Source organism: Epinephelus fuscoguttatus, linkage group LG20, assembly GCF_011397635.1.
Source record: "Epinephelus fuscoguttatus linkage group LG20, E.fuscoguttatus.final_Chr_v1".
In the NCBI taxonomy this organism is placed as follows: domain Eukaryota; kingdom Metazoa; phylum Chordata; class Actinopteri; order Perciformes; family Serranidae; genus Epinephelus; species Epinephelus fuscoguttatus.
In genome coordinates, this window is record NC_064771.1 from 19,152,162 (window position 1) to 19,166,527 (window position 14,366).

The 14,366-nt window shown below is 40.9% G+C and overlaps 2 protein-coding genes across 3 annotated transcripts; both read left to right on the plus strand.

Annotated features, from left to right (window-relative positions):
* The first annotated feature begins 488 nt into the window (after window positions 1–488).
* On the plus strand, window positions 489–4,086 carry ndufa4b (NDUFA4 mitochondrial complex associated b). The gene is made up of 4 exons (XM_049564270.1): window positions 489–747; window positions 2,352–2,440; window positions 3,610–3,670; window positions 3,794–4,086. Exons 1-4 carry the CDS (start codon window positions 697–699, stop codon window positions 3,848–3,850), a joined length of 258 nt encoding a protein of 85 aa, XP_049420227.1. The 5' UTR covers window positions 489–696; the 3' UTR covers window positions 3,851–4,086.
* Window positions 4,087–4,942: 856 nt separating this feature from the next.
* cenpt (centromere protein T) lies at window positions 4,943–14,053 on the plus strand. 2 transcript variants are annotated; one of them, XM_049563159.1, is made up of 13 exons: window positions 4,943–5,262; window positions 6,126–6,246; window positions 6,322–6,466; window positions 6,553–6,646; window positions 6,840–6,976; window positions 7,145–7,202; window positions 7,330–7,466; window positions 8,126–9,190; window positions 10,106–10,405; window positions 10,768–10,867; window positions 11,059–11,229; window positions 11,357–11,461; window positions 13,597–14,053. In XM_049563159.1, the coding sequence occupies exons 1-13, from the start codon at window positions 5,177–5,179 to the stop codon at window positions 13,721–13,723; spliced, it is 2,646 nt and encodes an 881-aa protein (XP_049419116.1). In that variant the 5' UTR covers window positions 4,943–5,176; the 3' UTR covers window positions 13,724–14,053. The 2 variants fall into 2 exon arrangements, with proteins under 2 accessions (XP_049419116.1, XP_049419117.1); XM_049563160.1 differs by having other exon boundaries at window positions 11,062–11,229.
* Window positions 14,054–14,366: the final 313 nt, after the last annotated feature.

Genomic DNA, 14,366 nt, shown 5'->3' on the forward strand with positions numbered 1-14,366 from the left:
GAGGCTGGACTCGATTAGACCCTTTGGCTGGGCCGTATGTTTGACAGCCCTGCTCTAAATCTTCTTCATATGTATAGAATTACCAAATTATCACGGAAAGAAGCCTTTAAGCCAAAATGGACGACGAAAAAATCCTCAAAGTGCTCAGAACCCCCCCCCCTTGGAAACTTAATAGACTAACTACATGCTGGTGAAGACCATGTGCTATGACAGAAAGCTCTAGAGTGGCTACTAAATGGTCGCTGTGGTGACATTGGCAAGACCTTCTTTCTGATTATTATGTAAGATTGTAATCTTGAATCAAAGTATGTGAGCTTAATGTGGTTTTTCTTTTATAGCTTGAGTATTTAAGTGAACTTCTGTTTCCTTACCATACAATGACAATACAGGAGAATAGGTCTCGTGGTATTTTCCACGCGCTCATACCTGGTGTTAAAGAAGATATATGACACAGGAAGTAGCTCAGTGAGGAGTTTTCTTTAAGACCCGCACACACATGATACTCAATACAGCAGGGCACACATATCTACAGTGCATACAGCTGTTGCATTGTGGGATTGGCAGACAGTAGAGGAGCTGGTGTGCCGTTCAGTGTACAGTCAGACCAGTAGGAAGTCGCACGAGCTTCTCCGCAGCAGCAGCAGCAGCGCACATTTTTCCCGGCAGATCTTGAGGTTAACGGACCCTGACAGAAAAATGGCCACCATGTTGGGGACAGTCGCCAAACAGCTGAAGAGCCACCCTGCTGTGAGTACTGAACACTGTGTGTCTTTATAACATGCCAACGACCCGGTGACATTGAAAACGCTCGTGAGGACGCGGTGGTGTGGCTGTGCGCGCGCCCATTACCCCAAACCTCAGCTTAATTATCAGACGCGTTATATCCAGTGATATGATAATGCGGCTTTTCTTAATTAAGGCGACGTTTAGGATGTTTTTCTTAATGTATAGTGTGTGGGAGATTAATATAATGACAAATGTGTATGATGTAGAAATGTAATTCCGCATTTTTAATGATAAAATGGCCGATTTGGTCAATTTAACGCCAATAAATCCGCATTATAATCCATATTTTACATCATTTCTCATCATATATATCCTGTTATTATCCTCCCTGCTGTAAAGGCTTGTTATATGTTTGCTCTCCCGCCCTTTGAGCTTCATGACGGGATTATATTTTCTCTAAAAATGAAGACACCTGCTCTACTGAGGCGCTAACACATTTATACAGGAGCCGCAATTAAAATTAGCTTTCTTAAATGTGGGACATATCATGTATGTAAGGCTAACATATATATATGTATACTGTTTCCCTTTAAGAGACATACCGGTACTGTATGTCCACAGCCATAAATGTGGGACACTGCAGCACGTACACAAGCACATATGACTCAAGGCCAGAGCAATGCACGCAAAGAGACTGATAATTCAAGGACGACGGGGTTAAACAATCGGCTTTACGGCACCATCTCCATGAATAGACCACTGGGTGGGAGTGTGTCTATCTCAGCTTTCTATTAAGTGAAAATGTCTGTTGTTATAAAGGAAAGAAACAGTTATGATGTATACTAGTATGGCAAGTGAAATCTTACGTAGGTGGTTACTGACATGCCTGTCAAACAATCACCATATATGACTATTTCATATGTACATACTGTATCTGTAGTTACTGATAAGCTGTACACTGGCATCTCACACTTTTAATTGTGCTGCTGGAGTGGAGTAAAACCCCAACATGAGGTCACCAGATGACTAACAGGTCAGAAATGTGATGCACTAAATTATAGACCTTCCTGTAATCACTGGATCATTTTGCCTTTGAATTTATTCGAATTAAACAGAAGAAGATCTCCCAAAGGACAAAGGGTTTTGTGAGCCTAGCCATTACAGCTGCCAAAAGATGCATCACAACTAAATAGAGTCATAAGATCCCCCGGATATTACTCAGTGGATTGATGAGGTCAATTTATGTGTTCCCTTAGAGAAAATGCCATGCTATTAGAGGTAGCCCACGGCTGTGTCATAAGACTTGGGACCCATTGATGAGCTATATGGAATTGTTACTGTCTGATTATTTACCTTTTTAACACCATTTTTAATGGTTTCAGTGAGAATGTGTAAATGTTTGTTTTATGTTTCGAATGGAAGAGGCAATATCTCTCGTCACGGCCCTCGTTCTGTATTGTGTTATGTTGTGTTTTGTCATGATCTCTGTCATACATGAATGTGAAAAATGAATACACAGATCTCAAGACAAAAACCACTGGAATCAACAACACTAACTCTTTGCTGTTGGTTGTCTTGTCCTTATAACTTGTAACAAACTTGCATTCTTCTTCTTTGCCCACTAGCTCATCCCCCTCTTCGTCTTCATCGGTGGCGGGGCAACCATGAGCATGACGTACTTGTGTCGGCTGGCTCTGAAAAACCCTGATGTCTCGTAAGTCTCTGCCATTTCTGAGAATGTGACAATACAATAAATGACAATGCAAACTAAACATAATTAGCCATAGTTAATGTAGCAGTTATGTTTACGTGTATGCGTCTTTATTTATGATTATTATATTTTCTTGTTTTGTCTGTTGTATTCTCATGTTTGGGAGAGAAATATTATTTGTAATAGAATAGATTTTAAATTCTAGAGAGGAGATTTTCACCATAAGCCCTTTCAGGTTTCTTACCATGTTTATTTTTATATACTCATGCTAATACACATTTTAAGTAGAATAAAATAATCCAGCTGAGCAAAATGTTGCGAGATTTCTGCATCAAGGATCATATGGTCAGACACATCCTCAATACAGGAAGACTGCACATAGACAGAATCAGTTTGACACAATGGAGGTTTCCATATAATTCACATAGGGTTGCCAGATCTTGTAAAATGTTTCAGTCTTATTCCTCAACCAGAAAGTTATCTTCTCTGTAGGGTATACAGCTATATATTTTTAGGAAGCCTCATTCCAATTTGGAGGGGAGCATTTGATTTCCATTATGACGAAATACATTGTTTAGCAATAGCCAACAAATGTCTGTAAGCCTTATGGCAGGGCTATTTTTAAGGTTTGATTTGGTAAAGTTACCCAGTAAACAAATCTCCACGTCCAATGGAAAGACGACACTATAAATACTGGATCAGGTGTCACATAACCCCTGCCGAAGTCCCTCAAGTTACCCCCCAAGGAATGTTCCCTCGTCTAAGCCACATCAAAAACAAAGGGATGATATATTGGAATTGTATTTGTGCCGTTTGTGTGGCGCTGATGCAGAAAGTTTAACTATATTAATCTATATCTGCACAAATCACCCCATAGTTCCCCATCCAGATTTATTCCCACGTCTTTCTCCCACTGAAATCTGGACTGCTCCAGATAAGGTATTAATAACTCCACATAAGAGCTTCAAACTCTTTGGAGATAGTTTTAACCAGTGGCTGTTCAGCGTGGCACAATTGTTCCACAGGGGTCAAAGAAGGTAAATTCAACCAGCCTGTGTAGCTGACTAATGAAGTCACACGAAATTTGTTTTTGTCAGCTCTTGGGTTTTTATTAAACCTCAGTGTGTGTGTGTGTGTTTAAGTGTCAACATTTCATATTTTCTCGTCCTCAGTTGGGATCGCAAGAACAACCCCGAGCCCTGGAACAAAATGGAGCCCAACCAGCAGTACAAAGTATGAGCCTTGTACAATTGCATCAGTAATGCATGTTGTTCCACAAGCATCATCTTTTCTTATCTTGCCTCAAAGTCCATATCGCCATCCCTCTTACTGACTGTGTCCATCATGTGTTTCCAGCTTTTCAAAATCAACATGGACTACTCCAAGCTGAAGAAGGACAGGCCTGATTTCTAAGTCATCGTGTCTTCGCACCTCCGTCACTGATATTGTCGTCAGTGTGAGCAGCCTTTGGACTTTTTCGCCGAACACATAACAACCCCTTGACGCTGAATGAAGGCTGATTTCCAGTGTGAAGGGGGGGAAGGGGATCATTAACTTATCAATGACTGTATGAATAAAACAGGCGACCACCTGTTTAACTTATGAATTTATTTTTGAATGTATTAATTATTAAATATATTTCAATCTCACTTTGATGTGTATTTCTTTAGGACACAGTAACTTTGACACAAGACGAAAACACGGTAAAAGTAGTTAGATCCGGTGACATGAAAGGTGTCACTGTGAAAGTAAACAGTGCAAGCAACATATTATAGCTAATTAGTTCCCAAATCAGGGGGAATCCAGTCATTTCCTGTCACATTTTGAGGTTGTGTAGTCTGGAGAATACACCCACAGTAGAGAGCAGTGCCTGGAAGTCGTGATGTCAGTGACACTACATGCATTGCATGCATGCATTTATCTTGTTCACCCATACCCTCTTTTTTTTCAAATGGTAACGTACTTATTCTCACAATTACACACGTCATTTCTTGATGTCTGGTCACAACAATTTCCTGTCCATACGAACTAACCTGTTACGTTTAGAGGAGCACAGTAGGCTACGTGCCACACTGAGGCTTGACGTCTTTCTGGCTTTATTACGCACATCCTGCCTGATTCCCAGGCAGATATTGGCCAGGATGGGCGAAATCAGAGCTCATCATTTCCCAGTAGTGTTTTAATTCCCACTAGCTGTTATTCCCCTTTGTGTCCAGCAGAGTGTGCTGTGTCACAGTGACAAATGAAACTGTTCTGGTGAGCAATAGTTTGTCGGTACAGTTAGTTAACTTTAAAAGGGACTGAATTAAAAACAGTGTTCTCACACAACTCAACTCAATAACATATTTATTTCTATATTCTTTACAAAACGTTGGACTCCGTGTTCTCCAGAGATTCTTCAGTTGGTGGCGATACCGCTGTGGTTGGTAGGAAACTGCTGTTTAGCTGAAGTAGAAGAAGAAACCCGCCTTCTCGCGAGATTTCAATTAAAAATAACGCGGGACAGCGTGAGGAATCAATCCGTTGAAAGCACGGAGACATTAGTCAACACAGGGTAAATATGTTGAACTAGATAAAAATTGTGATGAATGACACTGTCCTCGGCTCAGCTCCGTTTGTTGGACTCAACTAACCGTTATCACGGTTAACGCTACTGTGTTTCGTTCGCGAATTTTAGCTAAACGTTAGCTTTTAACTAACCTCAGCTAACCAGCTGACTGTCTCAGCTCGGCTTGGTAAATGGATCCCACGGAGGACTTGTCTGCTCGGGTCCTGCTGACAAATATTCTCAGCACCGAGACACCCAGGACTCCCATCACCCGCAGGTACTTCAACAGCACTTCACTAAATTGTTCTGTGAAAGAATTAGCAAAGTCAAATTGTTTCAACCGTTAAATAACTAAAACTAGCTAATGTAAAGCTAATATTTATCATAGCCCTGGCTGAGGAAGCTTGAAGTTGGTAGCTTGTGCTGCTAAACTCATATTTAATGGGGTAAAACTATGGAAACTAATATTTTACTGCACTTAAATTATTTAGGGGCCTATGAAAGTTTAGTCAATATCTGTGAACATGAGCTACTGTCTCTCAAAGCCAGAAACCAGAGTACCAAATCTTAAACTTGTGATGTCATCAAGTATAAACTCTGGAGCTGCTTCATAGACAATGAATGGAGACTGATTTTGGGAACCCACAGAAAGTTTGTTTTCTTTGTTCTCAGCTCTGAAACAAAAAACGTACCCATATACTCAGAACATTCCTGTGGCTCCCCTCAGTGTCATCTGTAACATCTTTTCCAATTCATTGTCTGTGGAGCAGCTCCAGAAATTATGCTTGACGACATCACAAATTTGACTTTTACTCTAGTTTTTGGATTTGGAAGAGAGCTGTTCATGTTGCTAATATTTTTTGATTGTCTTTGACCATGGGAATAACATGTATGAACTTTTACAATGGGTGTAGTTCCCCTGTAATTTTACAAAAAAAAAAAAATCTTGCTCTCACATTGTTAGAAGTGAGTCTCAATGACTTTGTATTGATCTTATAATTAGTTTAATACCAGATGCAAAGCCACTGAGACCAATTCTAACAGCATGCCACAAAAATTCTTGATTTTATGTTGTTAGCAATGAATCTTAGTCTGACTTTAATCTAGTGTTGAACTAATTATGAGCTGTTTTGTCTCAAGTGCCTCCAAAACACAGAGAAGCAGCACGACCAGAAGCAGCAACAGACTGAGCAAGAAAGATGCTGGTGCCCAAACCCCACAGGACATTCTTAGACGCAGCCTGAGACATAAATTACGAGAGGTGAGGAAGGCGAGCAGATGTAATGCTGATAATGGACCTGCTGTCTTAAAGTTGACCTATTTACCTTCTTTCCAGAGTATAACCAGGCAATCCCTGCCTGCTCCTAAAAGGAGGACTGCCTCAGTCGTGCTCAGAAAAATAAACACACCAGCCACAACCTCAGTGCTGTTTGATGATGCAGACACACCGAGGCACATACTTGGGAACATCCTGCGGACAGGTATGTGCATGGGCCTGTCTTTATTTGCACATAATGCTGCGGCTGTTTGTTTTTCTTTTACCCATATCATTTGTCGTGTGATTCAGAGCCTGCAAAGTCTCCTGTGGTTCATGAGATAGCTGCGCCAGAGGAGCCCGAGCCATCATCAGACGACTCCAACACTACGAGGAAGCGTCCTAGGTGAGTTGTGCGTGTAACAGTATTTTAAATAACTGCTCTGATGTCAGGTGTGAGCTGTGTGAGGTGTCAGCTTTTTATGCCATTGCTGGGCCATAGCAACATCCTCCCTGCCTTGGAGTCTCTTCAGCAATATTAACTGTTTGTTTGTGTGTTTAATTATGTTGTGTTGTATGTTGTGTTGCTTGACTTTCAGTATTGAGCTGTCAGGGTTGGACTTGCCTGATCTAACTATTGGCAATGTAGTGAGTACCGCAAAGGGACTGAGCAGGAAGAGACCACGTCGGAGCCTTAATGTGACAGCTTTTGAAAAACGTCTTAAAGATGGAGAAGGTGAGGTTAAAGCCGCTGCTGATAGGCTTCAGTGTTTCGATGAGATTTTATAAGATTGTTTATTGTAAGTTGAAACATGTACATTAGGTTGTAGTGTTCTCAGTGTACTCCTGCTACAAGTGAATGTACACACATATAAGCTGGATCAGTGAATGCTTGTGCTTACAGATGTTGAGGAGGAAAATGAAGAATCAACAGATGACCATTCGTCACTGTCTTTGTCAAGGTAAAAAAAAAAAAGGGTTCTGTAGTTGTTGTTGTTTTTTTTTTTTAACATGTAAATAGTTTGCTTGCTGTTTACAATGTTAATGAGCTAATTGATAGCTATGTTGTCTGTTCAATCTGTTTTGCAGTTCCACTTCTCTGAGTCTAAAAACACCCTTTGTGGACGTTCGGACTGAGAAGAAGGGCCTGCAGAGAAGAGTTTCTAACCGTCGAAAAATCACAGTAGAAGAATTTGGTGCTGCTGTGAATAAACGGGAGATGGGAGGTGATTATAATGATCAAAACAGTGTCCTTTTTTCCATGTATGATCATGTGTTTAACAAGTAAATGAGAGCACTGATTAGTGTTTGGTATTGTTTAAAACCTTACGATACCAGTAACCTTACAGTGAGTATGTCATTTGATACCTCTTTTCCTTCTTCATTTGAAAAAAAGTCATTTTTTTCTCGACCTGGGTACAAAAAGGATTGAGTGCAGGTATTGTTTGACTGGAGAAGTTTCGATACTACTTGGTTACCCACCCTAGCACTGGTTATTCATTTAAGTTGTTCGGTTTTTATTAACCTTTTAGACTGTAAAGTGTCAAAAAGAAAGAAAAATGTCCCTTAGTACTACCCAGAACTTTTTTTTAAACTTATTGCTGAGACTGGTCAGCAGCTGTAATGTTTGTGTTTCTACTTAAGCTATCTGACACTTAAAGTTGCCTCCCTCTGGTGTATTCTGACCTCTTATGGAGCATCTTTAAATATAAATTTTAAACTCCAGCTCAGCTACATGAGCAAACAGATGCAGATATAGCTGTGACTTTTTGGAAAGCAGGAGCAAATAGTGTAGTATGTATGAAAATAATAGTGAGTTATCTGTGACTGCTGTACTCGGTGTTGTTGCTGATGCTTTTGTTGACTCTCCCTTCCTGTCATTTAGGAGTGAGCAGTTTTATGCAGGTGGAGCGTGGCCTCAGTGAGACCGCCCACTCTGAGGGCTTCACTTTGGGCCTGAGCAAACTCAGTGAACCTGACATCACGACCGATATCCTCCACTGCAACACGGCTCTCTATGCCCAGCCTGATGCCATGACCTCCAGCTTTTCCATTGTCGCAACTCAGGACAAACTGACGGTGATGGCGTCTCAGCTACAGAGGCAGATGGAGCAGGAGGAGCAGATGGAGGTAGAGCAGAGCGAGCCAGGGAAAGAGAAGTCGATGTATGCATTTCCAACCGAAGAGGGGGCTGAACCTCAGAGTGAAGAACGTTTTACGGATACAGATGCAGCAGAATCTCAAAAGGAGGGAGAGAAAAGTACAGCTGAGCACCGTGTGAATGAACGGGATGTTAGAGGTGAGTCTGAGGAAGAGGAGGATGGGGTAGAAGCTCAAACAGAGGAGGAAGATGCAGCTGATGCTCACACTGAAGATGACGCTACAGCCAGGTCTCAGTCTGATGAAGCTGAGGCTGCAGCAGAGCCTCAAACAGAAGAAGAGGAAGATGCAGCTGACTCTCAAACTGAAGGAGAGCAAGGTGGAGTTGACTCCCAGCCTGAAGAGGATGTTGCCGCCATGTCTCAGTCTGAGGAAGAGGAGGTTGCAGCAGACTCCCAAACTGAAGAGGAAGAAGGTGCAGTTGACTCCCAAACTGAAGAAGAGGAAGGAGGAGCAGTTGACTCCCAAACTGAAGAAGAGGAAGAAGGTGCAGTTGACTCTCAGTCTGAAGAAGAGGAGGAAGGTGCTGTCGATAATCAGTCTGAGCAGGACATTGCAGAAAATCAAAGTGATCAAGAGGATCCTGCAGCTACATCTCAATCTGAGGAAGAGGGTGATTTGGCTGATTCTCAACCTGAGGATGAGCATGATGGGGAACTGGAGGAGGAAGATGGTGAGCAGCCACCAGAACAGCTGGAACACATCAGTCGAAGGGCTCAACGCTCTGAGGGTGGACTCATTGTGCCCGTCACAGAGGCAGAGGGAGATTTGGCAGACGCCACAGAGACAGGTAAGGACAAAACATATCATATCTCTCACTGTAACTCACAAGAATTGTTATTATTTATAAATCTGTTAATAAGAGAAAAGCAGCAGAGCCTCAAATTTTAAAGTAAAATGTTTGGCATTGTGGTTTGAATTATTAAATTAAATTATCTGGATTGACTCTTTGATTAATTCATTAATCATTTAACTACCAGTATGGATAACACTGTGTTATCCATTAGTTGTTAACTATTAAATGCCAGCTCATTTGATAATCGATTAATGGGTTTGAGTGATTATAAAAAAAAAAAAGGAGTCAAAATTGTCTGATTCCAACTTCTTTAATATGAATATTTTCTGGTTTCTTTTCTCCTCCATGAATATCTTTGAGCTGTGGACAAAACAAGACATTTGAGGATGTTATCTTGAGCTGTGGGAAACACTGATCAATATTTTTCACTGTTATGTGACATTTTATAGACCAAACAACAAGTAGAATATTGGAGACAGTAATTGATAGATTAATTGACAGTGAAAATAATCATTAGTTGCAGCCCTAACACTGAATATACGTCGTTTATTGTGCTTGTTGTGTGTTGAAGTGAAACAAAGACATAAACTAAGAGCTGTTCAATCAATTCAATTTAATTTTATTCACAGAAAACAGAGAGAAAAAACACAATTAACTTGAGAATAGGAGCCCAGACATGAAGCAAATTGTATTTTAAGGTGTGTTTATGAACATGTCTAGATTAAAGAAAAAGTGCATGTACTATACAGTAACATCTATAATCTACAGAACTCCTAAGACTAACCAAATGCTAACTACTAAATGGTTAATGCTAATATAGAAATATTTCTCTATTTCCCAGCTTTAAAAAAACTGAGATGTCAAGATATTCTTAAGTTCTAATTTGTAAGTGTTGATGTTCACATTCAGGATGGTCCGATGGCAAGTCCAAAGCACACAGCAGCCTGGGAATGGGAGACCATGAGGGCGACCAGCTTCATATTGAGGTCCCTGACTTGTCCGAGTCCTCAACCCCGAGACACACCGACGCTTCCTACACAGAGGCCGAGCCCGACGCTGATAAAGAGGACTCCTTTAAACTTCCAGAGGTGACGCCAGATATTGAAGACAGTGGGCACCTAAGTGATGATTCACCTGAGGAAGCTGCTGCTCAGGATCCTGCTGAACAGGAGGAAGAGGAGTGGGAGGATGAAGATGATGAGAATGGTGGTCAGTGTATTTTTGTGTGTGTGTGTGTGTGTGTGTTGTTTTAAAATGTGGCAATAGCCCCTTTTGCACAGGACTAGTATTACCAGGGGACCTCATGTGATTTAGAAATTCCCTCCTTCCTAGTTCTGTGTTTCGTGTGTGCAGAAAAAAAAATATATATATATACACATACATATATATATCACAACCTCTGTATTTGGGGAAACATGCAGTGGACAAATCAATAACATGGCAGCTTGAAACAGGATTAAGATCATGGATGACCTCTGCAATTATTACAAGTCACATGGGCTCCCCAAACAATACTGGTCCTGTGTGAAGAGAGCTTAAAAGTAAAATGTGCTGTTTTCTAAAATCTTCAGAGCTCCCCAGCAAGACTCCAGCATTTGTCAAACAGAAGAGGAACTTTCTCCAGGCTGATCCTCAGGCCTCACCCTCTGTGTTAAAGAATATTCAAGCCAGGTAAGTTGCACTCTGTGCTACACTCAAACATCTTGTCCTTTTTAACAGAGACACTGGCACGTGTTTTACACTATGATAATACATATTAAGATGGACCCAGGCTGTTAAAACACGTCCGATGTTAAATTTAACAAATTTAAATGTCATTAAGTTATGTTACTGATATGTTCTTTTAATATCTGTTCTACCAGCAGCAGCACAGGTGACGCTTCTCCTGCACCTAAGCCAAAGCAAGTGAGACAGAGGAGGAGAGGCCCGGCTAAAAAGGAGGCAGGCCTTCCAAAGAGCTACCTAATGGCCGTGTTCAAGCACTTTGCCAAAACGAAGGTGTCAGCAGATGTGTACCCTGTCCTACAAGACATGTAAGGAGCTATATCTGTACAGGTTTTGAGTGTTTTTTTTTGTTTGCACTGCAATATGGTGAGGACATCTTGGATTTGTGTCTATACTGTGTACACATGCTTCATTGTAAGTCACCGTTTTTAACAGAATGGATAAATACTTCGGCCGGCTGGCTGAGGACTTGGAGACGTATGCTGTTCATGCAAAAAGAAAAACAATAGAGGCTGAAGATGCTGAGCTGCTGTTGAAAAGGTAAGTGAGCTGTGTGCTTCATTCAGTGTGCAGACAGTCATTAATGACTTTTTGTTTTTGATGTGACAACAAACTACAAAGATAAAACAGAGTCAGAGTGCTTTACAAATGAAGTGCGTGTTACAATGATAAAATTACTGTTAATTTAAATGGAGTCTGGTGGCTCTGATGATAGCTAGTTTGGTGCTGTTTCTAGTTTGAGATACAGATACATTTGCTGAAACTCACTATATTCTGAAAGAAGTGCATAAGACAGACTGTGAAAAAAAAAATTATATCCGTCCTCCCCATGTGCTGCCTCTAATCGCATTCACTAGAATCAGACCGCTATGCGCACAAAACAACCAATCAGAGCAGAGAAGTCTCTAACGCAGATATCACTGATCAATCCCAGCTGGCGAACTTAGGTCAAACTGTCAAACTAGGCATCAGTTATGAATCAAGATTCTGTTCCTGCATGGCCTATTTCTCATCTCAAATGTTATCAGAAACATATTTTAGTGTACTGTTTAGCTGTAAAATGAGAAAGTTGGTACAGCTGGTGGGCGGTGCTTGGTACTTCCCTTTAACTGTATCCAACATGGCAGCCAGGTCATCAGTTATGAATCAAGATTCTGTTCCTGCATGGCCTATTTCTCATCTCAAATGTTATCAGAAACATATTTTAGTGTACTGTTTAGCTGTAAAATGAGAAAGTTGGTACAGCTGGTGGGCGGTGCTTGGTACTTCCCTTTAACTGTATCCAACATGGCAGCCAGGTCACAGAATTTCTTATTTTACAGCTAAACAGTACACTAACATATGTCACTGAAAACATTTGAGGCGAGAAATATACACTGCAGTAACAGAATTTTGATTCGATCAGCACTGCCTAGTTTGACAGTTTGACAAAGTTCATCAGCAGTGACTGACATGATTGACAGCGGCCTCAGAGACTCCTTGGCTCTGCTTGGTTTTCATTCACATGTAGTAAGGCCATTAGAAGTGCAACAAGGCAATAGAATAGGCAGCAGTATATGATTCTTTTCATAGACTATCTGTCTCATTTGGTGCTGTGTGAATATAGAAAGTTTCAGATATGAAATAAATGTTTTTTTATTAAAGTTACCAACTACAGCTTTAAACAAAAATGCCCTTACCCTTTAACAAAAAGGTCTATCTCTGTACGGATCCTTTCCATAATGATGTCAGACAATTAAAACAACAGTCTGAGCCATGGGAAAATAGGGTCTAGGTTGAAAAATACCACAGTTACCCTATAACTGTGTGACTTCTGCATGTAACATTTTAAAATAAAATGCCATAACATTGCCATTTCGGTGTAAAACACTTTCAGTCACACATTCTTTTCTTCATATTGGACTCTCAGTTCCAACTTGTCCTTTAATTAATCAATCAACCTCTAGATGGCATGCACAAGCTCCGTGTTAAAGGTGCTGTATGTAAGAATGCGGCCAAAATGGTTACTGCGCTCAAATTCAAAATACTGCAGCGAGTCGTTTGCCCACAAGAGGCTGCCGTGGCAGGGCCGCGTCGCCGCGTCCTTGATCTTCGGTTTTCCAGCGGACTGTTCGAGCAAGTCCGGCTTCTCTGCTGCTAACGCTGCTGCCGGGATACAGCTGAGGAGGAGCCGTCTGCTAATGCTATGTACTGGGACACTGCTAATGCTGCTTGCTGTGCTGCTGTAGCTCAGTCGTAACTGTAACTGATGCTGAGACTCTACTGGCTGCGTGACTGGTAGACGGCGGTGGGTGGCGCAACAGGCCAAAACACAAATTCAAAACATAAACATGATTTGCGGACTGCAAAAAATTTTTTTAGATGTAAATATTCTGGCTGTACTATTGTTGTCGGTGAGATCAGTATGTTATATGAACATTATTCCTTAGTCTCTGTGACATATTAGGATGATTTTACGACTATTTGCTTTAGATTTCTTACATATAGCTCCATGTTAAGTCTGAGGCAATGAACAGGTGTCTGTGACATGAGCTTTCAGCATCAGTGACACAAATTCTGAAATATCGCTCTAATATGTATCATCTATAAGAGCAGCAGCGTACATCAACAATGTTTGGCACTTTTCACTTGTTTTCTTACATCTGACCTCACTGCTGTGTTTCTGCTCTCTGCAGGCAGGGTTACGTGAACGACAGGGTACCAGTGGAAGTGCTCATTGAAAAATATCTTCGCATGGACCAGCGCAAACTCCTCATCCCCATAGCAACCAGCGGGAATGTTGTCATCCCTAAAAAGAGATGAATATTTTATTTACAGCTTCATTTTGTCGCTACACATTTGACCTACACTGCGTTTGATTTGGATGAGTGATGTCAGAATATAAATGTTTCTGTAAATGTGTAAATAGTTGTTATTATTATCTTTATTACTGTACTGTGTGGGGTCGAGTGTGAGTATATATCTGTAAATAATAAAGCACTGGTTGGTTGACAACAGTGCTTTATTATCAGTTCAATGGTGTTCATTATGTCTTAAGTTTCTGATAATGACTTTAGTTGTTCTCTTATCTCAGACCTGTCAGGATGTTACATATCTTGAGATGCTTCGGCAGAAACTTCCGCCTTCCTCAGAAGTGTCACTTGGTGGTTGTTGTGATGCGTTTTTACCTGATCTGATCCCTAATATCGGCTGATTGACAGATCAGCTGATGAAGACACATCACAACCACCACCAAGTGACACTTCTGAGGAAGGCAGAAGTTTCCGCCGAAACATGTCAATGTATATAACATCCTAACATGTCTGAGATAAAAGAACAACTAAAGTCATTAGTGCTTTATTATCATTTAAGATTACATAAGTATGTAGTTTCTTTTCTGACAGAGTGTGCAGGTGTCTAAAATAAACAGATGTTGAAATAAAGTTCTCTGTTTCATATTTCATTG

Excerpts from the sequence above, each read along its gene's own strand:
- cenpt (XM_049563159.1), top strand. The coding sequence starts at position 5,177 with ATGGATCCCACGGAGGACTTGTCTGCTCGGGTCCTGCTGACAAATATT. Across the intron at positions 6,977-7,144 it reads ACGTCTTAAAGATGGAGAAG|ATGTTGAGGAGGAAAATGAA; the intron begins GTGAGGTTAAAG and ends TTGTGCTTACAG. Across the intron at positions 7,203-7,329 it reads TCGTCACTGTCTTTGTCAAG|TTCCACTTCTCTGAGTCTAA; the intron begins GTAAAAAAAAAA and ends TCTGTTTTGCAG.
- ndufa4b (XM_049564270.1), top strand. The coding sequence starts at position 697 with ATGGCCACCATGTTGGGGACAGTCGCCAAACAGCTGAAGAGCCACCCT. Across the intron at positions 748-2,351 it reads AGCTGAAGAGCCACCCTGCT|CTCATCCCCCTCTTCGTCTT; the intron begins GTGAGTACTGAA and ends TTTGCCCACTAG. Across the intron at positions 2,441-3,609 it reads CTGAAAAACCCTGATGTCTC|TTGGGATCGCAAGAACAACC; the intron begins GTAAGTCTCTGC and ends TCTCGTCCTCAG.